At 45.0% G+C, this 24231-nt stretch overlaps 2 protein-coding genes across 2 annotated transcripts in view; one reads left to right on the top strand and one right to left on the bottom strand.

Annotated features, from left to right (window-relative positions):
* The window catches only part of LOC106602553 (pericentriolar material 1 protein), a 38064-nt gene extending 19899 nt beyond the window's left edge, over positions 1-18165 (top strand). The window contains exons 12-41 of the mRNA XM_045716664.1: positions 38-204; positions 282-508; positions 1664-1800; positions 1989-2118; positions 2311-2490; positions 2752-2933; positions 3119-3310; positions 5251-5530; positions 6514-6659; positions 7246-7316; positions 7363-7485; positions 8584-8761; positions 9313-9632; positions 10048-10212; positions 10362-10418; positions 10993-11165; positions 11445-11573; positions 12392-12527; positions 12704-12856; positions 13449-13552; positions 13960-14094; positions 14583-14801; positions 14913-14969; positions 15380-15482; positions 15775-15920; positions 16000-16075; positions 16389-16591; positions 16753-16845; positions 16972-17095; positions 17330-18165. Of these exons, the coding sequence (XP_045572620.1) occupies positions 38-204; positions 282-508; positions 1664-1800; positions 1989-2118; positions 2311-2490; positions 2752-2933; positions 3119-3310; positions 5251-5530; positions 6514-6659; positions 7246-7316; positions 7363-7485; positions 8584-8761; positions 9313-9632; positions 10048-10212; positions 10362-10418; positions 10993-11165; positions 11445-11573; positions 12392-12527; positions 12704-12856; positions 13449-13552; positions 13960-14094; positions 14583-14801; positions 14913-14969; positions 15380-15482; positions 15775-15920; positions 16000-16075; positions 16389-16591; positions 16753-16845; positions 16972-17095; positions 17330-17355 (4432 nt within the window). The 3' untranslated portion in view covers positions 17356-18165. The remainder of the gene's footprint in view (positions 1-37; positions 205-281; positions 509-1663; positions 1801-1988; positions 2119-2310; positions 2491-2751; positions 2934-3118; positions 3311-5250; positions 5531-6513; positions 6660-7245; positions 7317-7362; positions 7486-8583; positions 8762-9312; positions 9633-10047; positions 10213-10361; positions 10419-10992; positions 11166-11444; positions 11574-12391; positions 12528-12703; positions 12857-13448; positions 13553-13959; positions 14095-14582; positions 14802-14912; positions 14970-15379; positions 15483-15774; positions 15921-15999; positions 16076-16388; positions 16592-16752; positions 16846-16971; positions 17096-17329) is intronic.
* A 220-nt stretch (positions 18166-18385) lies between these two features.
* Positions 18386-23361, bottom strand: LOC106602555 (acid ceramidase). Its single transcript, XM_014195246.2, has 14 exons — positions 22882-23361; positions 22707-22753; positions 22276-22366; positions 22078-22164; positions 21875-21953; positions 21677-21751; positions 21495-21540; positions 21093-21237; positions 20844-20898; positions 20667-20748; positions 20304-20435; positions 19391-19514; positions 19214-19270; positions 18386-19089 (listed from the first exon to the last, which is right to left on the bottom strand). The coding sequence occupies exons 1-14, from the start codon at positions 22945-22947 to the stop codon at positions 19000-19002; spliced, it is 1176 nt and encodes a 391-aa protein (XP_014050721.1). The 5' UTR covers positions 22948-23361; the 3' UTR covers positions 18386-18999.
* Positions 23362-24231: the final 870 nt, after the last annotated feature.

Genomic DNA, 24231 nt, shown 5'->3' with positions numbered 1-24231 from the left:
CTTGACCCTCTTCTCCATCTCTCTTTCCCCTGGTCAGAAACCCACAGCATTCTGGGAACTGGACAGAAATGAACAGTCTGACCAATGGCCGAGGAGGCGGCAGCACCAACAACCACGCTGACGGGAGGCTCAACACCGAGTGTGAGATCAACAACCGCTCTGCAGCAGCCAACCTCCGCAGCCTCAACATCCCCTCAGCCATAGGTAGCGCAATGCACATTACATGCTATACACACAACCCACTCATCTCACTAACCCTGATTTGTCTCTGCCTCCACCAGAGTGCCAGTACAACCGGCCCTACAACCAGGTCAATGACGACGATGATGACGATGCCCTGGAAGATGAAGAGGTGCGCGGGGCCAGGGGCCGGGACAGCGAGTGCTCGGGGTCAAGCAGGAGGAGCAGCCTGGGGAACGAGGACGCAGACTTCGCACACAAAGTCCACCGGCTGCAGACGGCCAAGCAGAAACTACGGCAGCTCCAGGAGCTGGTGGCCATGGTGCAGGTGAGAGGACTGACTAGAAGCAGAGAAACATGGCATATGTAAATTGTAGGCACCATAGTGCAAGTCAGTAATGGGACCAATCTTGTCTAAAAAGTTGACTCAAGTTTGCCAAAAAGCACCTGGAATGATGATCAAGACTCTTGGAAGAATTTTCTATGGACAGGTGATTCAAAAGTCTAACTTTTTGGATGACATGGGTCCCGTTATACCTGGCGAAAACCAAACACTGCATTCCAAAGTAAGAACCTTAAACCAACGGCCAAGCATGGGGGTGGTAGTGTGATTGTTTGGAGATGCTTTGCTGCCTCAGGACCTGGACGACTTGCCTTAATGGAAGGAACCATGAATTCTGCTCTATATCAGAATTCAACAGGGAACTGTCAGGCCATTTGTCTGTGAGCTGAAGCCAGCTCGGTCATTCAGCGAGACAATGATCCAAAATACACAAGTCGACATGAAAATGTCTAAAAAGCAATACATTTGATGTTGTGGACAGGCCTAGTCAAAGTCCAGACCTAATCCCAATTGAGATGATGTTGTGGCAGGACAAGAAACGAGCAGTTCATCCTTGAAAACCCACAAATGTCACTGAGTTACAGCAGTTCTGCATGGAAGAGTGGGCCAAAATTCCTCCTCAGCGACGTGAGAGACTGATCAACAACTACAGGAAACATTTGGTTAGAGTCATTGCAGCTAAAGGTGGCACAACCAGTTATTGAGTGTAAGGGGGCAATACATGTTTCAAACAGGGGCTTTGGGTGTTGTATAACTTTTTAGTTTTTGAAATAAGTATGTAATTGTTGTGTTATTTGTTCACTCAGGTTCCCTTTATCTAATTATTAGGTTTTGGTTGAAGAGCTGCTAACATTCAGTATTTAAAAAAAAAAAAAAAAACAGATCATTTAAAAGGGGGCAAATACTTTTTCACAGCACGTGTGAGTAGAAACATATCAACACACACAAATAAGTCAATAATACAAAATAGACCACATGGTACAGAATCTAAAATGACCATGGTGCAGCTGACTGGTCTAGACAGTTCAGAGTGGAAGAGGACCCTTTTACAGTCCAAGAAAATAAAGAGCTGGAATTTCAGCCGTTGAAGATGGGCAATGGCCTTATGGAATAGTACCCATGTGACTTCTTGTCTCCCAGAGTGACGATACAGACGCTACCACGGCCAATGAGGACGAGGGCCTCCACCAGCAGCCCAACAACACCAGAGGTGCTGCTGCTGGCTCCTCCTCTGCAGCCAGGAGCCCCAGAGACCTCACCCTCACAGACAAGGCCAGGTAGGAGACTTACTCACACCCATACGGAGCACTAACGCACATAGTAGACGCCGTTGAACCATCATAAGTGTATGAAAGTACCTGCGTCTATTTATATCTGAGTGAGTGCATTTCTGCCTTTAAGCGTGTGTGAATTACACCGCCGGTGATTCTGTTTGTGAATCTAAAATAAGTTGTGTGTGTCTCAGGGAGAAGCTGTATGAGGAGAAGCTTCGTCAGCAGCAGCAGGAGTTGCAGCAGCTTCACGAGGAACGCCAGCGGCTGATGGAGATCCAAGACAAGATCCAGGACCTGCAGTGGGCCTGCCCCGACCTGCAGGTAACACACACTGAGCACACACCACTCTATTTCCTGATTGATTGTGTTGAAAGGCTTTGGTGTCAGAACTTGTTTCTGACTTTTTAACTTTAGTGCTCTATATCGAGAATAGGGTGTTATTTGAGAGGGCCTCTCTCCTATCATTCTCTCGCATACACGCTCTACCTCTCCCTCCCATCTTCTCCTTTCCAGTCGTCGGTGTCCAGCAGCACAGTGAGCCAGCAGACCCTGATGAGGAAGGTCCCGGCTGCAGCTTCCACCCCAGCCCCTGCTCCGGCTGCAGCCCCCAAAGCCAACGCTTCTCCTGCCGCCACCGCTGCGCTCAAACCCACAGCCCAGGCCGCCGCGAACGCTTCTGTCACTGACAACGAGGTGGGTTTTTGATTTGTTTTGATTTGACAGGGTCAGTTCACAGTAACATCAATGATAGTATGCTCATCCCACAAACTTGATGGTTCGCCAAAATCAAACAGAAGACTTGTATCACCCGCTCAGTGCAAGGCTTTTCCTGAGGGTTAGCGTGACCGAGTTAGCCATGGCTGGATGTCAGGGAGCTGTATAGGAGTGTGAGTTATCATGCAGACATAACCATGAAAATAACAGCGCTCATTTACCTTCATGTTTCCCCAGCAGCTGTGGTGTGAGATGCGGCGCCACCAGATCCTGCGGGAGGAGCTGCGCCAGCGGAGGAAGCACCTGGAATCCCTGATGGCCGAGCATCAGAGGAGGAGCGGCCGCAGCGACTCCCCCTACAGGATGGAGGACCCAGAGGGTCACGCCGCCGCTGCCACGCAGCCACTCAGCAGGGACGAGAGGTGAGGGAAGCGTTAAGACCCCAAATAATCGGGTGAATTCCATGATGTGAAACATTCTGAATGTATCAGATGGAAGTAGATAGATGCTTTTAGCCATCAAATGTTTTCATATCTACATGAAGTGCCTAGAGGGATCGGTTTTGTCTTTTGAGTTGGGCCTTAATTGACTTTGTTACCCTCCTCAGGACCATGGCCACGTGGGGCGGCTCCACCCCCTGTCAGCTGGACGAGGACGGCTACCCCTCTGAGTTGGGCGCTGAGGAAGAAGAAGAGGAGGAGGAGGATGAAGACGGAGCAGAGTCCAGCTCCAGTGATGACCTGCATCGCTACTCCACTAGGAAGCAGAGATCCTACAGCAACAGCAAGACACTGGGCAGGTCTGTGAAAGAGGCATACAAGGAAACCCATTGTTTTCCAATTACCGTAATTTCCGGACTATTAAGCGCACCTGAATATAAGCCGCACCCACTGAATTAAAAAAAAAGTATTATTTTGAACATAAATAAGCCGCACATGTCTATAAGCCGCAGGTGCCTACTGGTACATTGAAACAAATGAACTTTACACAGGCTTTAACGAAACACGGCTTGTAACAAAAATAAATAGGCTTTAACGAAACACGGCTTGTAACAAAAATAAATGGGCTTTAACGAAACACGGCTTGTAACAAAAACAAAAAAATTAGCAGTAAACAGTAGCCTACCAAGAAAGTCATTGGTCACTATCTTCCTCCTCCTGTGCACTGAAACCATCTCCTTCAGTGTCGGAGTTGAATAGCCTCAGAATTGCTTCATCCAATATTGGATCGTTTTCATTGTCGCTCTCGTCACTTTCATCCGGAGGCAAATCCCCCGCTGAGCCCTCTTCAACACGCAGCATTCCAGCCTTTCGAAACCCGTTGATGATAGTGGATTTTTTGACAATGCTCCACGCTGTCAGGACCCACAAATTTGAAAGCGGGAAAAATCCATATATTAGCCGCGTCATTGTTTAAGCCGCGAAGTTCAAAGCGTGGGAAAAAAGTTGCGGCTTATAGTCCGGAATTTAGCATACCACCCTGCATCCCACTGCTGGCTTGCTTCTGAAGCTAAGCAGGGTTGGTCCTGGTCAGTCCCTGGATGGGAGACCAGATGCTGCTGGAAGTGGTGTTGGAGGGCCAGTAGGAGGCACTCTTTCCTCTGGTCTAAACAATATCCCAATGCCCCAGGGCAGTGACACTGTGTGTAGGGTGCCGTCTTTCGGATGGGACGTTAAACGGGTGTCCTGACTCTGAGGTCATTAAAGATCCCATTGCACTTATTGTAAGAGTAGGGGTGTTAACCACGGTGTCCTAGCTAAATTCCCAATCTGGCCCTCCATACCCTCACGGCCATCTAATCATCCCCAGCTTACAATTGGCTCATTCATCCCCCTCCTCTCCCCTGAAACTATTCCCCAGGTTGTTGCTGTAAATGAGAATGTGTTCTCAGTCAACTTACCTGGTAAAATAACGATAAAAATAAAATAACCTCAATGTCTATTTGATATTGAATTTTAGGAACCCTTTAGGTATAAAAACAATAATATACATCTAGGCACATATTTAACCCCTTATTTTTTTGGGGCACAAAACTATCTTTGTGCTTCCATGTGTTTGTAGGGGTTACCTTCAAAGCGGAGAACACCAACGCGTTCGGGAGTCTCATCTTTCTGTCGTAATAGTTTGTAGGCCAAACCGTTCCGACGCCACAGACGTTTTCGTGAGAAGACCACTTTCTGGGACGTCTCAGGGTCTGACTGACAACGCTGTAGCTCAGCCACTTTCCACCGCAGATGCGAAAGGTCGACATGGGTGGATGCGGTGGATTGAGATGCAGCCCATGCGAACTGACATCACTAGCTTAAACTGACCAATTTTATTATTTTTTATTTATAACGGGTTCGTTAATAGACTCTTAAGGATTAATCCATTGTAGTAGTGATATGAGGGGTTAGGGTTAACCTTAACCGAACCCCAGTCCAAGAGATACTGAGTCTGCAGGCTTTTGATCCACCCCGTAGGATACTATTGATATATGGTTAAATACGGTATTCTACTGCCATTTACTTTATGTTTGTATTCTTATTTTTTACCGTTTCTTATTGTTGTCGAGAAGGAATCTGCAAGTATACACTTCGTTGGACGATGTAGACCCCGTACATAATACTAATACAACTTCAATCTTGGCGTCATGAAAGTTCTGTGGGGACAATTGGGTCTTGCATTCACAGCAGCACCCACAACTCGCTGGACACCCAATAATACAAATATATCACTCTCCCCCTTCTTTTTCTCCAGCAACGTTCTGAAGCCGCCCCAACAATTCGCATCCGAAGCTAGTGGCCGACCCTCTCCCCGTTCTCGAGCCAAACAACAGCAACAGTCCCAAGCCCACGGCGGCGTCAGCATCGGGGGTGCGAGGCGCCAGGAGAACCTGCGTTGGGCGGCCGAGCTGTCCTTCCAGGAGGGTTCTGGCCCTGGGTTGGCATCACGCCACTGGCAGGAGCAGGTGGGCACACTACAGAGGCAGCTGGACTTCAGCACCAGCATGTGTCAGACCCTACTGCAGGATCAGCAGGTTGGTAAAGCAGTTGGCCCACACTTCAGTCACCTCACACCAATACGTAGGCTTATCTCAAACGTTTGACCTGGTTGAGTGCCTGATTTAGCTTGTCAGGTACAAGGCTAGCTGGCATGAGGAGTTTGGTTCCATTGTACCTGATGAGCTAAGCTATATCAAGGGAGCCTCACATGTTCACTTTTTGGAATTGATTTTAGCTTGTCTGGCATGAGGGGTTTGCACAATTTGTTTTCATTGTACCTTCCAAGTTAAATTAAGTGCCTCAAGTATTTCAAATGTTTGGAGTACACATCCGAACCAGGTCTGAATTCTCCCTTACCAAAGGAGGTACTTGATGTTCATTTAGTTTGCCTGGCACGAGGAGTTTGTTTCCATTTTACCTGACCAGCTAAGCCAAATAAAGTACACCAAGTATTTCAAATGTTCTGAATATGATATATTCGCCCCCTGGTCTCTTTCACCCAACCTATTGAGAAGGTAGCAGCAACCTAAGGCTTTAGGCACACCGCCAAACAATGTTTGGCATTTCTGCTCACTTTCCTTTCTGTTCAACGTCTATTACGTTTCACTAAAGTAAGTTAATAAAGAAAATGTATTACTCACGCCAGTCTTGTGTTAGAGGTGCCTAAATGGATTTTCTCCACGTTGTCATTGATATAGCACGGTGGCGGTGACACTTATTAACCTATAGGGCATGGTGTTGAATTTATTCAGCGTGCGTCGTCCTGATGGAAATGCCAACGCTGCTATTCCTTTATAGAAATCAGCCGTTGGCTTGAGTTCCTATTTGACTGGGTGTCAGAACCTGTATGGAGAAACCAACTGACAGACAGGTTCATGAATACCATTCTGTTCTCTCTCTCCCCCCCTCCTCTTTCTCCTGCCCTTCTATCCGTCTTTCAAACTTTGTCTCTCTCTACACACACATACACACTCTTTGTACATCTCTTCCTCTCACTCTTCTACCCCCCCCCCTCCAGACGTTGTCCTACATGCTCCAGACCCTGCTGACAGGACCGTACAATGCGCTGCCTAACAACCTGTCCTCCCCCCAGGTTCACCTGGTCATGCACCAGCTCAGCCAGTGTTACACACAGCTGGCCTGGCAGCAGAACAACGTTGAAAGGTAGACCGAACACAATGCTACAGACCAAAAAAAGAATCGACTAGAAAAACGTATTCTATTGATTTATTTACATTTTTGTCACTTAGCAAACGCTCTTATCCAAAGCGACTTACAGTAGTGAGTGCATACTTTTTTGTACTGGTCCTCCGTGGGAATCGAACCCACAACTCGCCATGCTCTACCAACTGAGCCACACCGGACCCATTTGACACAGATGACGTACAACAAACATTGCACCATATTTTAGCAATATACTGCAGCTAATTCTCATCTGAAGTCCCCAAAAACGTTACTAATATGTTAATGTCACTGGCTGAATGTACTGCATGAGGGAAATTATCAGCGTCTGTTTTCCAGACCTTACAATTCAGTTTATGAACATTTTTATTTATTGCAGCTTTGGCTTGTTAGGTTCACACGCATGTCATGTCTACGTTAATGTGTAGTTCTTAATGCATAGTCAATTAACCGTGATTGGCTATCTGCAGTATATGTGAACATGACATCAGGCTGAAACATGACTTGTGAATACATGAATGTGATTTAGGTTTTAACACTAACTTACCTGTATCCCGTTTGTCCCCAGACTGAAACTGGTGCTGAGCGACCTGCTCCGTCAACAACAACAACAACCGCAGCAGCCGTCCTCGTCATCAGGTCAGCAGCCTCAGAACCAAGCCTCCACGTCCCGGGACTCCGGCAGTGCCTGTCCCCCCCCTCTCCCCCACCAGCATCTTTCTCCCCTTCACCTCCTCCATGCCCCCCTCTGTCAACCAGGCCCTCAACCTACCTCCCAGCTTGGCCGGATTCTTGCCCTTCTCCTCCGGTACGCCTTCCAACACCCCTTTAAACATGCATCCTTCCATCCAATGTTTTTAGATCCTTCCTCGATGTTATGAAGTATCTGTTTTTGTATGAGTGACAGTTTTCTCAATGGAATGTAAAATCCAAGAATGTACACAGATTATACCGAACATTCCCCCCGTCAGAACAGCCTCAATTTGTCAGGGCATGGACTCTAAGGTGTTGAAAGCACTCAACATGGGCCAGCATCCCTGTGGACTCCAATGCTTCCCACAGTTAAGTTGGCTGGATGTCCTTTTGGGTGGTGGACCATTTTTGATACACACTGGAAACTGTTGAGCGTGTGAACCCCAGCAGCATTGCAGTTCTTGACACAAACCGGTGTGCTTGGCACCTACTAACATACCCCGTTCAAAAGCACTTAAATTCTTGCCCATTCACCCTCTGAATGGCACACATACGAAATACATGTCTCAAGGTTTAACCTGTCTCCTCATTGCTTTCACCTGATCAGTCTGTCATGGAAAGAGCAGGTGTTCTAAATGGTTTGTATAGTTAGTGTTCAAATGTTTCTTTCAGGGACTGGGTGTGCAGAAATGTATTAATTGCTTTTGTAATAATGTCGTAGAAGGCAGTCTTCTACAAATACCTGTCACCTTGACCCAGTTCAATTCAGAGGTTAGCTTTAGAAATTGAGAAGCTCGGGCACAGAGGGCATACTGGAATACTAGGAGAAATTCCTGATTTGATACACTTGTAACCAAGTTGTTTCCAGATCACAATATACGCAGGTTGATGTTTATTGTCATCAGTCTTGTCCAGGAGGCAGAACTGAGCGATTTATTTTTTATTTTATTTTTCCCTTAAATAAGCCAGTCTAAATGTCTCTATATTGTACAAATTCATAAAAGCTTTTTGGTCTTAATTTAAGGTTAGGGTTAGGCATTAGGGATAGCAGTGGGGCTAGGTTTAAAATGAGATTTTATGACTTTGGTCACTAGCTGGCACAGCCACACTCTGTAGATCTGCCTCCAGAACCAGATTCATGATGGAAAAACCGCTAACCTGCACAATATACCTCAATATGTGTGCTCACTTCATTTCTTTCTCTCCTCCACAGGGTTTAACTTCAACCCCCTGTTCCCTTCTGCTATGGGTGAGTTCCTTCAGAGTGCTGGTGGCCAAGCCAGCCCAGACAACCAACAGCAGCAGCTGGATCCCAACACCTCAGTCAAGACAGAGTACTTGAGCTTCCCCCCGCCCCTACAACGCTCCCCACTCAACACTGTAGACAAAAGGTGTGTGTTAGTGATGGGAGGAAAAAATCTATAGTTGCATGTCGTGATATTATTTATGGATGATATTGTAACGATATTATCAACGTTTGACTCCCAAGTATCGATTTTGTAAAATCGATGTAGGTTGCGTTAGCTAGCGCTATAGTCGGCTGTACCTGTGCCCAAAACTCCAGTATTTTTCATGTTCTGTCTTTTTTAAGTAGGAAGCCAACATGTTTTCAGCACTTCTATTTCCCTGACTGATCAAAACGAGTTTTATCATGCTCTCTCTTGTCCCTCTGTCGCAGGCATATAGTGAGCAATATGTTTGGAGCATCAAATCGCAATACAATCTCTGTCGAATCGCGTTACATATCGTATTGGCACCTAAGTATCGTGATAATATCGTATCGTGATAATATCGTATCGTGATGTCCCTGGTAATTCCCAGCCTTAGTGTGTGTGCAAAGAATGAAAGGCATACTTCATTACTACTTAGTTCTGTTACTCTCACACACAAAAAAAATCCTTCATTAGTCCAACCGTCTTTCTGTCTGTATCCATCCCACCAGGCCCCAGAGGCAGAATGAAGGAAGCAGCAGTCGTGGCCATGAATCTGGCTGGCTCAACGTCTCCCAGCCTCCAGCTCCTATCAACGAATCCCCCTCCCCTCTACCCCATAGAGGGGCTAACATCCTCCGGCCCCTGGCCTTCGACCAGGCCTCCCAGGAGAGCTTCAGTAGCATGCCGGACCCGGCTGACCCCACCACCGTCACCAAGACCTTTAGGGCAGGACGTAAGGCCTCTGCTCAGGCCTGCCTGGCCTCCCGTGACAAGACGCCCAACTCCAAGAGGAGGACCCGGCGGGCCAAGGGACACCACAAGAACACGGGTACGGGGACAGTGTCGGGACATGCAATTCTCAGTGTCGGGACATGTAATGATTTATACTGAGCGCTTTTTCTCGAACTTGACCTTTTCGTTCCTCTCCGGCAGCTCAGTTAGAAAGGCCGGGAGGTAACTGGGTCCAACCACCACCACTGTGTAGCACCTGCCTGTTGATATATTTAAAATATAAGAATAGATATTTGAAGACCTCTCAATGTTTAGGAGACACAAGCTGAAATGGTATTGCTCAAGGCGACTTGGTCAACACTATCTATGTAAAAGACGAATGCAGAAAGTGTTTTTTTGTTTTGGTTTTTTAACAAATGATGTGTGTAAATGTTTTGTTTCTGTTTATTTCACACATTCTCCCCTCGATTTGTTTTGAATGTTTCTCTTTCCTTGCTTGTGTGTATCTCCAGGAGTGGAGAGTGACAGCGTGTCCAGCACGGCCGACTTTGTCCAGGAGAGGGCGCCGCAGCCCCATCGCCAGCGGGACCAGAACCAGAGCCTGCTGGACAAACTGACCCAGGAGAAACTAGACAGCAAAACCAAGACAGGCAACAAGCCCAACGACCTCTCCTCCGGTACAAAACCTTGACCTGATCACACCTTGTCTTCTCACATCTTTTTTGTCTAATATTGGTTTTATTTGGTTTATGTCCTCACCTTTTGTAATCTCAAACTTTTACGTTTATTTATGTCGTCACTTTTTTTTTTTGAATTTTCCTCACAGCGTATGCTTGGAGAACACCTTTCCTTTCTAACAGAATTGCATGCACTGAAGCGCCAGGTAAACTCACCCATAGCACACAGCTAAGCACCAGCTAACACTGATTGTCACTGATTGAACTTCAGTGTTTATTTATTTATTTATTATTTCTCACAACTTTTGTGTAATATCGGTCATCCAAACACCTCATGTGTGTAATACAGTTCAACTTTTAACGGACTCAGACTAGATCCTAACCTTGGAATCTCTAGCTTGATCTAATATACTTGTCATTCTGATTGGCTTTAAAACATAATTTTTTTTTTTTATGCAATTGCTTTTTCTTTTACATTTAAGAACATATAACCTGAAATTTGGTACAATGTATTGGATTGTACAGTATCATTGCTCTTAGAGAACTACTCGATGTGCAGGCTTTTTCTCCAACCCTACTCTTGACACATCTGATTCAGCTAATCAAGGTCCTGATTAAGATATGTTTCAGCAGGGCTGGCGCTAAAGCCTGCAACGCCACCGCTTCACTACTGGATGGAAACCTGAGATTATATCCCCAGTAGATTGCCACATATGACTGCTTCTTATTACTTGTGACAACATCTTCTAGAGTGTCTGTCTTGCGGTTTAACACCTCCAGGTGCCAGCAGTGACTTCTCCCTGTTCGAGGCCCTGAGGGAGACCATCTACTCGGAGGTGGCCACGCTCATCTCCCAGAACGAGTCGCGGCCCCACTTCCTCATCGAGCTCTTCCACGAACTGCAGCTGCTCAACACCGACTACCTGCGCCAGAGGGCACTCTACTCCCTACAGGTGAACACGTCCGAATGAGGATCTAGTGCTGATCCTGGACCAGCACTCCTACTCTGAGACTGTAAATAGTATTTCATACAATCTATGGGTGAACCTCATAGGAATGGATACAAACCACAAGGAGCTGCTGATAAAGACCTGAGGGGTTGAAATGTTGACGATAAATTACGTAGGAGTGTCGAATGTTTACATTTCTTTCTCATAATGTACAGCTCCTTGTAACCTTCCTTGCTGTTGGATTCTCATGTTTAACAATGTTTCTCTGCTGTTGACCGCCAGGACATACTGACCAGGCACCTGACGGAGAAGAGTGCGGCTGAGGACCAGGCCTCCCTGGGTCCCATGGCCTGGGCGGCCGGCTCCCAGTCAGAGCTCACCCCAAGCGAGAGCCTGGCCACCAGCGACGGGGTGAGACAGACGGATATACGCACACAGGCATATACACACACACACACCTGCCGCCTCATTAAATCACTTGGCTGTCATATCTCCCACTCCCTCCTTTCTCTTCAAACTTTCCCCAGCTCTGTCTTCTCTAGCTCGCTTTCTCCCATAGCTCATTTCCGACACCTCTCACTTTCTCTCAACATCTCTCGTGCTCTCCAGCCATCCATCTTAAACACTCAGCCTATCTATCCTATCTATCCTATCTATCCTATCTATCCTATCTATCTATCTACCTCTCTACCTCTTTTGTTCTCCACCCCCCACTCTCGTCTTTGATATCCAGTGTTCCAGTTGTCAGAAAGGCTATGCCTTGCGGCCCATCCGTCAATCTGAGCGAAGCGTTGTGGTTGCTGCCTGCCGGAGAGATTAGATGTGTGGCTGTGCAGGTCTTTGTTCTAGCCCAGGTCCCCGGAGGTTTTGCTAAATTAGAACCATCCCTTTTGTAAATCACTCCTTTGTTCCCCAGTGATGGATGAGATGCCTTATTCCCCATGTTAGGAGAAAAGGATACAAGGGAAGATGCTCTGCCCATTGTTTTTAGTCTGTTGCATCCCTCACTGATTTCAAGAGAGAGAACAAGCGCGAAATACGTCAAGGGAGTTTAGCAGAGCTGTCTCTGAAATGAATCAACGTGTTTTTTGTCCACCCCCCCCCCTCGTTCGAGACAATGATGGATGAATGGGTTCTCATTTTGGAAATGGTCTTTTTTCCCCTTCTCTCTAAATCGTGTTTGTGGTTGAGTAGTGTAACTGAATTCCCTTTTTACCTCTGTCTCTCAGGACGTGTCGGAGAAGAATATCCGGGTCATCAAGCATCACGACCCGAGTAAGAGGCGGAATGACGCAGAATCGGTGGACAACGAGAGCACCCTGTCCACCACCTCCAACCTTGAGCCATTCGCTAACGACGACTTAGGTAAAAAAAAAAAAACACAATAAAAAATGCACACAGTGCTCTTAATATACATCACATTAGGTCAAAGGACAACTTCAGCTTGTGGTAACTTTACTTGAATGTATTATCCCTCATTGCTCTTCTAATATCCTTCTCTTGCCCTCTCCCGCCCCTCCTGCCCCTTGCTGTGCTGCCAGGTAACACAGTGATCCACTTAGACAAGGCTCTAGCCAGGATGAGGGAGTACGAGCGCATGAAGCTCAAGGCTGAGCTTAGCCCCAACACCACCGCTGCTACTGCCTCTGAGGCCTCTGCTAACTCTTCTGCTAGTGCTGCTCAGCTGCTGGAAGGTACACATCTCTCTCTCGACGGTGCTCTCTCTCTCTCGACGGTGCTCTCTCTCTCTCGACGGTGCTCTCTCTCTCGACGGTGCTCTCTCTCTCTCGACGGTGCTCTCTCTCTCTCGACGGTGCTCTCTCTCTCTCTCGACGGTGCTCTCTCTCTCTCTCGACGGTGCTCTCTCTCTCTCGACGGTGCTCTCTCTCTCGACGGTGCTCTCTCTCTCTCTCGACGGGGCTCTCTCTCTCTCTCGACGGGGCTCTCTCTCTCTCGACGGCGCTCTCTCTCTCTCGACGGCGCTCTCTCTCGACGAGAGACATCTCTGGAAGAAATGTGTAATGCTTGCTCCCCAAACCATGTGCTTCGTCCCACTCTCCGGTCTTGTGGTCGGAGGGTGTGAGCACTCCCACTAGTGGTTCCAAGTGCAAAGCACTTTGGCTGTCTGCAGTCTCATGTAGAGGACGTGAAGTGTGCCATCTCACCCTCTTAGTAAAGAAAAATAGGATGTGGCAATGGTGTGCTGAGCTGTTTAGTTTCCTCTTGATGCCAGCTTACAAAACGCACACCTCAGATGGGAGATAATAAGTGTGCGTGTGTGTAAAGGTGCGGGAGTCTGGTCAGGTGACGTCCACTGTCCCCAGATCGACACCCAGCAGCTGGATCGACAGATTAAGGCCATCATGACTGAAGTCATCCCCTTCCTCAAGGTAGGACACACCTCAATACTCTATAGTGGTCTCCCTTTTGTCTCCGCTCCATTTATACTAGGGGTGGTCAAACCTCCTCCTGGAAAGCTACTGGTCTGGATGTGCAGGCTTTTGTTCCAGATTTATTCTACATTTGGAGTGAGAGTCACAATATTTTTATGTTATGTCTTGTGTGACTTGAGCAATGATTCAAATTATGTTCTAAGAACAGACATTTTCACTCTTGGAATGAAACGCTTGGCAATGGTTAAAAGCCCTTGTTTCTGCCTTAGCCAACCTATTGATGTCCCAACAAACAATTTGACAAAGCTAGCATGATTGAATCCAGCAGCAATGTGGTACCCAGGCTAGCAATGTAATATGTTGTTAAAGGCAAAGCCCTGAAAGAGGTTGTTGTGGTCTGTCAGGAGCACATGGACGAGGTGTGTTCCTACCAGCTGCTGACGTCGGTGCGGCGCATGGTGCTCACCCTCACCCAGCAGAACGACGAGAGCAAGGAGTTTGTACGCTTCTTCCACCGACAGCTGGGAGGCATACTGCAGGTATGATAAGCATTATATTATAGCAAAGTTAGGGAGAGGTTTTCCCCATTGCGACTCTCAAACCTCAGATTAGTTTGGTAACTGTTTATTTTGGTAGAATAAGAGCTGAAAACGTCCACCCGAACAAGTTAAAGTGCAAACTAACGTGTGTGTGTGTGTGTGTATATATATATAATATATAATATTAGGTTCAGCCATTTTAAAATAAGTAGTATCAGCAAAGATTTGTATAAGTAAACCAAGATAGACCACAGCCTGCCGTTTCCAATGGGAACAAATGAGCCATAGTGGGCAGAACAAGCAAGGCTGGGGGCAGAGCCAAGCACGAGCTAACAAGATCCTATTGGTTTAGCCATTAAAAAAATAAAAATAAGTTGTGTGTGCAGCTTTCTTAGATTTTCTCAACACCTATTCTGTCTATTATCTAGTGCTGTTTTAGCTTAACGTTATTGTCAAAATTGAGCCCTCAGTTTCTCCCTCCCCCTCAGGACTCTCTGAGTAAGTTTGCAGGACGTACTCTAAAGGACTGTGGCGAGGACCTGCTGGTGGAGATCTCTGAAATCCTGTTTAACGAGCTGGCCTTCTTCAGACTCATGCAGGACTTGGACAGCACTGCTACTATAGCTAACTCCCAAGCCAGACAGAAGAACCACAGGAGACATTCCCCTAATAATAACCAAGTCAAGCGTGAACACAGGAATAATGAGGTAGGTGGAGGGGATGGGGGTGAGTGTGTTTTCATATTGGATTCGTGTGTCATTCGATCTGACTAAATGAGGGAATCCATTTCAAGACTGAACATTTCCGTCTACTTTCAGGAGAACAAGTCGCCGGCGGTCGAGAAGTCCTTTTCCCCAGCTTATCTTGAAGACAAAGTGAGGAAATCAACATTCAACATCTGATTTTTCTAGTGTGGTTTCAAGCCAAATCTCTTTTTTTAGACTACACGTCGTGTAGCCCAGGGGTGTCAAACTCATAAAATGTGTTATATTTCTTTGTCGTCAAACTTAGCAAAAGAATTATACGTTTTTGGCATTTTCGACCCTCCCTAAATGTGTAGCTTTCATTTCAGTGATTATTAGCTGGACACTGTATGAGTATAGGTCCATTATAATTTTACAGTTTCAATTTGGTTTAGTCATTTTAAAGTATATTGAGTTCGTTTTCTACCCCAATATTTTTTTAATTAAAAGGTCATTTGACACCCCTAGTGTAGTCTAAAGGTTGGGCTTAAGGATAGTGTAAATGTCTTAAATAACTGTTTACATCTCACTCTGTGTGACAGGATGAAGACGAGACAGAGCAGAAAGAGACCGAGAGGAAGGACAGCAGGAGCAGCGAGGCCTCTGATATGGAGGAGGATGGAGAGGGTCTGCCTCTCTCTATTAGTGAGTGAACACTACAATACGAGAAGCCACAATTAGCCTAAAAGCTTCTCTACAAAGTGAGTTAGTTCAACCACAGCAAACATTGCTAGTGACTGTAACTACTAGAGGAAGCTTGTGATTGACTGTTCTGCAGGTTCACAATGGAGGATTTGTTGTGAGTCTTTATTGTCACGTCGTTACAACTCCCGCCAACCTATTTCCAACCAAGTAAACCCCTAGGATTTATGACGAGTGCCACACCCTAGACTAGTCATCTCCCAGTGCTTAACCCTTCATGGTTGTTCTTTGCCAGGTCTGTCCAAGGCGGAGACACAGGCACTGACAAACTACGGCAGTGGGGAGGATGAGAACGAGGTGGAGGAGATGGAGGAGTTTGAGGCTGAGCCCCAGGACGTCCAGACCTCCCTGCAGGCTAGCAATGACGGAGTCGAGCAACGGGTTAGGACACGTGCCCACACACACTCAGTACACACACTTCCACTAGACTGTCTAGTTACCATCTTCTCCTGTATTTCAGGGAGCAGCAAATGAAGTCCCAGCAAATGGAAACCGAGAGACAAAGTCAGACCAAGAAAGCTCTGAGAGTAACGATGGTAAGAACGCTCACTGTTGGTTTTTTCTGTCTCTTTTAGCTTTTAGTCAGCCACAATACTTCCTGTTTTTTTTTCATCTACCTTTTGCTGTGTACATAGTCCACATTTTGATAAATGGCTGTCGGATGTTTTCATTATAGCAATGTTTGGTCTGATGGATGCCTGTGTGTTTTCAGCCCCTCTGATTCTCAATTAACCCCATTTCCCCCCCCCCCCCCTCCCCTATCCTTTGTCTCTCCCTGCCTCCTTTTTCCCTCACCTTCTCCTCTCTATCCTAAACTTTCCTGCTTGCTTATCCTCCCGCCCCGCCCAGTCAAGAGCAGTAAGTCCGAGTCCATTGAGGTGGTGGACTCCCCAGAGGAAGAGGGGGAGGGTGTGGAGCACAGGAGGCCAGAGGGGGAGAGCCAGGGAGGTGCGGCCTCAGCCACCACCAACTACCAGGAGGGCTCCCACTCCCAGGGCTCAAACAGCAGCAGCAGCCCTGACACAGAGTCACTCGTCATGGTCAACATAGATGTAAGACCACTACACAGACCTATAGTCCTTATTTTTAAACTACAAAAAGCTATTAAAGTTGATTTCATTATATAGATATTTTTAAATGTGTATTCCAATGTCGTTATTACGTTTCCAATTCTTTAGCATTTATATACTTTCTAATGCTTTCATTCATGCAGGAGGTGGGATCAGGAAACACGAGCCAGAAGTCTGACGAGGAAGACTTTGTCAAAGTGGAGGACTTACCCATGCAGCTCAGTGTCATATGTGAGGTGGGACTAGCCAGAATGACTCCATTTCCCCCGTTATCAATACGTCCACTTCCCTTGTTCCTCTTCTTACAAACTCTGATCATTGGTCTTGTGAAATCTAATCATCTCTGTGTGTGTGATGAACAGGAGGCGCTCCAGAAGAGGATAGTCGAGGAACAGCAGAATAATAATCTGTCTGCTGAGATCCTCAATGGGAACACTGACACACTGGCTGGACTAGTGGGCAATGGACACACACACAAAGAACCAGGTAGGTACAGACAGTGCGTACAGTCTGGCACAGTTTTCAATTCAAAATTGTTTAATGAAACCGGTAGAGTGCAACTTCTTCACAGAATGTCCAGGTAAATAAATGTATGTTGCAGAACTGATATTATTCTGTCATGTAAATGTTGGCTATATACTATTGTATCCATCTCCTGTGTTTGCAATATCTCTAGGAAGAATGATTCTTCTACTTTTTTTCTCTTCATCTTTCTTACAGAAACGATAGGTGCACAAAGTGCATGAAAAGACTCTTGTACGAACGTTGTCCGATTGACCACTACAGAATCATCCTAAAGATGTTCAGAGTCCTATTCGTACTTAATGATTGATTTATTGGATGGTAGCAAGGGTTGGCGAGACAATGTCATGACGTGCTAGTGACTGAGCGTCACTCGAAACGGTTAGAACAACTCAAACTAATGTAACCAACACTGTTTTTGTTTATTTCTACTCCTGAGGCTGTATCTATTAAGCACATCACAGTAGGAGTGCTGAAGATCAGTTTGGTCTTTTAGATCATACATATTGAGTGTATGGACAAGTTGGACCTGATCTTAGATCAGCACCCCTGCTCTGAGACGGTTGATACATACTGCCCCTGAATGTGTTCTATGATTTGTTGCTGATTTGGGGTTTTAGGGTGGGGTTTCTCTCTCGATCAATGCTGCTGTTTTACAAGCCTTGTTTGAATCCTCCAAGTCTAGCAAACTTGTTAAATCACCTTAGTTCTGTTTTTTTACGGCTATGGAATCGGTTTGTCATTTTGAATTGTTTTATTTGTTCTGTCTTCTTGGCCTCGTCTAATTATCTCGCTAGCTCCCATGCTTTAAGCATCTGACCCTTTGAACTCAAGAACTTCAAACTAAATTCAGGCTGCTGGTGAGGCGTTTTATCTTCTTTGGCTGTAAAGACTACATTAACATCTCATTTCATGGGGCTGTTGGTCATCTTTGCATGTTGACATTTTGCTTGTTTCTTGGGGCAGTTTCCCATGTAATTAATGTTAACTACTGTGTGTAGTTTTTAAGAATTAAAATGATGGAACTTTTCAAAGCGGTGGCTTGTCTTTGGGTTTAACTAGTAGTTTTTACTTGAATACAACTGATTGAACAATGCTTTCATGAGCCCAGTTTATTCCTGGGCACTTTCTCAATTGGGTGAAAATCATCCTCTTCTCTGTATAGAATTGGTTAATGGAGGTGTTCCCTTGTCATCCCTCCCGCTGTAGAGAGGTGCCATTTGACATATGTAAATGAAAGAACTGAATCCAAAGTTTAATCAGTTAGTGTACTTTATATAATCTAAAACATACATCCAGTATCTAGACTATTCTTGAAAGCCTAACACTTGTCACCCCACATTTTCCAAGGCAATTCAGAGAAACAGATTAATTTGTGCGCATAGGAGTCATGAGTGCATTCAGGTGCAGCAGTGAATTGTTTTTCAAACAAATGGGATCACGTCATCTTGTACATCAAACATTGACACAGTGTATAGGCATGATTTGGAAATGTTAAGTGCCCATCACTCACAGGTGTTTTGGGTTGCTTGTATGACAAAGCTATTATAATCCTCAATGTCTCATCTTTCAAAATACATAGTCCTTAATTTACAGCATTTGGCGCAGTGCAAGTTCAAAATGGCTATCAGTCAAAACCCATACAGAGCTGTGAAGTCAGGTATAGCATGTTACTGTACATCCACTATGTTCCAATTTAGGTGCTTATTAGTGCCCAAGGGTTAAGCAATTGAGGTTGGAGCAATTAGCGCAAAGACTTGAAATATGTACATGATTATCCAGTTTCTGAATCAGTTAAGCTCATCTCCCCACCACCGTTCTGTGCAATAGATCATTTAGAAACCGATCTGAGGTCTGTGTTGGAGGCTTCACCAGGGCATGCAGGGGTTGGGGCAGTCACGGATGTAGGATTCCAGTTTGCCCTCGTTCACGTCCATCAACGTGGTGTATGTGGTCAACTGCAATGACAAGAAGTTAATGTCACTCGGGCGGTCTTTTTGAAAAATACTGACAGGATTTACGAATTCATTTATTTCATTTGATGGGAATGGGTGATACTGATAACAGTAAATAAGGGCTCACCTTGTTCAAGATTGGTTTTGTCGACAGCACGTCATACACCGTCTTCAGTGAGATGTTCTGAGGAGAAAGGGAAATAATCTTAGCACCGAGACCTTGACTGAGTCAATTTGTATGGGAAATATGTAAGGAGCAGAGCTGATCCTTTTTGGTCAGCCATGGAATGGTTGTAGTACTCACTGCCTGCATGGTCTGGTTCATACACTTCATGGCTGGAGTCCTTCGGTTGTCCAAGAACAGAGGCTCCTTCCAGTGATCGTAGTTGGTTTCCAGAACATACCAGCGGCCCAGCTTCAGCTCAATCCTTCACAACAGGAGTACAATGTTTAGGAATGTGATGCTTCCTGATTAAATCAAGAATATCTTGGCATCCCAGTGCTAGAGGTGTCACTACCTATCCAGGTTTGATCCCGGGCTGTGTTGCAGCTGACCGGGAAACCCATGAGGCGGCGCACAATTAGCCCAGCGTCATCCGGATTAAGGGAGGGTTTGACAGGCTGGGATGTCCTTGTCCCATTGCGCTCTAGCGACTCCTTGTGGCGGCCGGGCGCATGCACACTGACTTTGGTCGCCAGCTGTATGGTATTTCGTCCGACACAGGCTGGCTTCCGGGTTAAGTGAGAAGTGTGTCAAGAAGCAGTATGCGCGGCTCTTGACCTTCGCCTCTCCCGAGTCCATATGGGAGAAGACTAACTACCACTTGGATATCACAAAATTGGGGAGAAAGTAAAACTAAGAATATCTACTTTACGTGCATCCTTAGGTCAGTTTATTACATATCGGCTAGACATTACAAATTTCCCTTTTGTAGTCTTGATCACAAACCCAGTGTTTTAACAATATGACTATTGTGATGCAAGGTGATCTTGGGCATCATTATCTACTTTCATTAGTTGAAATTTGGACTCTAGAACTTCCAACAGGATAAAATGTGGGATTTCGTTCCTTCTCAAATCCGATATGCTAGTGCTGTAACAGAAGCCTGCCCATCCAGTATTTCTCCATGACACAAGTTAGAGACCCCTGATGCACTAGTAATGTTACTGATAGGGTAGTTGAAATTGGATACTAATAAGTGTTTTTAGCCACTCACTCCCAGATGTCGAGGCTGAGGACTCTTGAGCGGGTGATGACACAGCCCTGGCCAGTCTGGTTCCCTCCCAGGATGAAGTAGGCCGGGGCCAGCAACTTAGTCTGGGCCAGAAGGTGCTTTGCCTCCTCGTAGCTGGACACACACAGGGTTAAAGAGAGGGTGTGTTTTTGTGAGACCAAAGAAATGTCCGTTTCAAAATGCTGGTCTTGAATGTGCTCAGGTTTTCCTCCATTATACAGCCCTAACCTCCCACTCCACTTCGTTAAGTATTGCCATCATATTAAAGCAAGAATATGTATTATTACCTTCAATAACAAAAAATTAACATTGTCATTTGATACTTCCATGAAAGTAGAAGGATACCTGGTAGCATTCTCTAAGACGGAGCGAGTGAGGAAACTCATCCACATCCCATCTCTATGCCCTAGGATCCACTCCACGATCCCTGAGAGAGGACAGACAACTTAACATTCCCCGCTCCGCATTCATCACAGGTCTATAATGTGCTGATTGAGAGACCGGGAGTCTTGGGTAGCTCACCGATGTATCCGCCATCAAGGCTGAAGCGCTCATTCATGGTCAGAGTGAAAGCGTGCTTCAAAGAAAATGAGAAATGTTAATTTTAGTCAAACGTTACTGTGTCACAACTACCATGATATTAAAACAGATGTAAGAAAGCAATGTCATTATTGGTTAAAAAGAGCACTTCAGGGTCATGTTCAAAAGATAAAAATGTTGATTTCTCCATTTGTGCCTGCTGAATGCAGCCCGGAGCAGACTGGAACTCACCGGCTTGATGCCAGTCAACATGCCCACGTAGCCGGCAAAGTTAGTGGACTTGAAGACCGTCTTGTTGCCTCTCTGGAAGTCAATGTTGACCACCAGAGGCTTGAGTTTCTCTGTTATTAACCAGGACCTGTTTTTCATGTCCCACCTGGTAGAGAAAGAAACAAGAGCATTACTTTCCAGTAAAGAATGGAAAATAGTTTACAAAAAAGTGAAAAATATGATTGGTTAAAGAGGTATCGTTCACCCAAATTACAAATGCACACCACATGATCTAAAAATCAGTGACTGACTAGCGATTTGGGTTTGTGATAGCTCCTCCTATTAACACAATGGAGCACAATGTGTGGTAGGACCCTTCATATGCCTTCCTTTGTCACTAAACCGTAGGGGTGACATTCTTACCCCATGAATAGTCCAAAGTCCATATTCCGCCCATGGATAAGGTTACCTATGAGAATGCAAGGAGAAACCAAAATGCTGTGTGTACATGAGAACTTCAAGCATCACGTCCTACTATTATGACATGTACTTGCTGCATGACTAAAGTATTGATTGAAATGTGTCATAAAACATGAGCTACTTACCATTTGAGTCCTCTGCCACGAGAGAAGTGCACACCGTAAAGACCTCATAGAAGATGTTGAAGAGGACAACCTCGCCTGGAGTGAAACATGTATAATAAAATCAGAATAGAGGCCGGTGAGACAGAAACTAGAGACTGAATGATAGTGACGTTGTGGTCATGGGTTGGAATGAGGCAATTGTGGGTTAATGTATATTACCAAGGGGAACGCCAGAGGCAGTCGCGATTCCTTTTATTTCCTCGTTGAATGGATAGGGAAGTGTATTCACTATCAAAGGCTGCAGAACACGCAAATCAATTAGTCATGGATCAGAAACAGTTACATGATTAAGTTAAACAATAATTGAAATTATTTTATGTGAGGTGTAATAGTTTTCCAGTGAAATGATCAAACGCGCTCACCAAGTCCTTGTCGACCAAATCTATCAGTTTCCCACTAGGAACGAAAGCATTTGCCAAATCCCTGATAGCCTGGATCAAGGTGACCAACTGAAGAAAACCAGACAAATAGTGAATAAGAAAACAGTAAAAGTATTGATCTTATAGTAAATACATTTATGTAATTTAAATGGATACAAACAAGACATGTAATACTCTCACCTCAGCTTTTTTGTCAGTGATGATTAGCTTCCATCTTTCGCTGGGGGGCAAATCCAGGTCTATTGTGTACCAGGTGACAGACCCTTTGAATCTGATCAAAATCGTGACATGATATATGTTAGATGCATACTGACATTGAGGTCACTTTACTATCCCCTGAAAGTGGTATTGCACAATATTGTCAGATGAGATTCATTTTGCGGCTACAGTAGTCACTACAGTAGTCAATGTTGCCCTATGGACAGAGGTAGGTAGCTAATGACAATACGCACCTGTTATACACAATACAAACACTTCCTGTTAACCTTCCGTAATGTGTGCAGCCTCGTGCCAGGTGTTACACAATGTATGCAAGTTGTTTAGATGTTATGGACATTTGACAGCACCTTGGACAACTAGCTAACATACTCTAACTAATGGCAAATACTTACGTTGGACCTTTGGGAGGGTACATGCCCGTCTGACATTCTTCGGTATACTGTTTGAGGGCGAAAGAAAGAAAAGCTTTGTTCATGTGCAGACGCACTTTCTAGCTAGCACTCAAGCTAACTAATATTTGGCTGACAGTTTACGATTACAGAATAGTCATTATTTGGATGCACTTACCGGTGGCACAAACTGTGTCGATACTCCAGATAACGACACCAAGAGAATACAACAAAACCTATCCATATTGTGCCCCGTTGTTTGTGTGCGTGAAGCTTCTCCCGACTTTTAGTACGCTTCAAAATACGGAAGTGCATACTTTCCTCGTGATTTGAGGGGAGCGTACCAATACACTATGGGCGGGCGGCTACAACAGATTTTATACATGCATTTTCTCTGATTCAGATACATTATTTGTTTTGTTTATGAGGCGTATTAAAAATATAAAAGTGGTTAAGTGTATAAATACGCTCCTACTGACGTGAAATTATAAAAGTATGTTCTCCCACCCCTGATACATTCCTGATTGTTATACTGAAGTTAGGCTTCCTACTGATGTGAAATTATATACATATTTCCTCCCACCCCTGATACTGGTACATTCCTGATTGTTATACAAGCGCACACATGGCATGACTGGCAATTAAAGATCAATAGAATGGGATAATTGTAGTTCAAGTTGGGCACAGGTTACTCATAAAACAACTTTAAGGGGTTGTGATAAATGACTTTTTAAAGCTAATTTGAAAAGTATATGAGGCAAAACTGAGGCGTTTTGTCATACTCACACCCTGAAGCTGTAGGGATGAGCGGGGTAAATTGAGCAACCTTTTTTTCGGAAAACCGAACACAAAATTAATAATTTGACCAAATATTTAGAAAGAGGTAATACTTTCATTGAAGGAAGAAACCACATGGAAAAAGTAGTAAGCAAGTTAGGTTCAAAAAACGGATTTTGAACTAGTCAAATTAATTTGTTTTAGAGGTTTCATGATGCTTGTATCAAAACCAAAGTAAATCATTTTAAGATTGTTCCATACATCAGTTGGTGTCTCTATTAGCTTCAATATGAGTTCATAAAACTAGCATTAAAGTGCATCCTTGTAGCTGTGTGGGCTAAAATAGTCCAAATGTTTGCCTTCGGATAAGTTGAAGTGTGTTTTCTTACCAGGCGTAATGCAAGCCATTACTGCTGAGATATGAGGTAACAACAGGGCTTGGCCTATGTTAAAAGTACGTAGTGTTTATTAGGTCTTAAGCCTGTGTTAAAATATGCTTAAAATGATTAAGACAAAAAAGCAATTGTGTTGAATTGTGTCTGGGAAATAAAGATAGATATGGTTTTAAAAAAGGTAGTGGTGATATTTCATTCCGTACAGCCATTTTCAATCGGCTTAACTTACCTTGTCCTGTGGCTCAATTTACCACATAACCAGGGTAAGTTTTGCCAAGAGACCACTTTTTGTGGACAAGCTATGTTTTCAAAACTGTAATTTTTACATGAATTCTGATTATTTCCAGGGATACACA

The sequence above is a fragment of the Salmo salar genome, chromosome ssa04 (assembly GCF_905237065.1).
Source record: "Salmo salar chromosome ssa04, Ssal_v3.1, whole genome shotgun sequence".
Classification (NCBI taxonomy): Eukaryota; Metazoa; Chordata; class Actinopteri; order Salmoniformes; family Salmonidae; genus Salmo; species Salmo salar.
This window is presented reverse-complemented; position numbering and strand designations above follow the sequence as displayed.

Bases quoted from the DNA above. Each gene is read 5' to 3' on its own strand.
- LOC106602555 (XM_014195246.2), bottom strand. From the start codon at position 22,947: ATGGATAGGTTTTGTTGTATTCTCTTGGTGTCGTTATCTGGAGTATCG. The intron at 21,752-21,874 runs GTAATATACATT...GTTTCACTCCAG, and splicing joins TGCCTCTGGCGTTCCCCTTG to GCGAGGTTGTCCTCTTCAAC. The intron at 19,271-19,390 runs GTGAGTACTACA...CTTTCTCCTCAG, and splicing joins TGAACCAGACCATGCAGGCA to AACATCTCACTGAAGACGGT.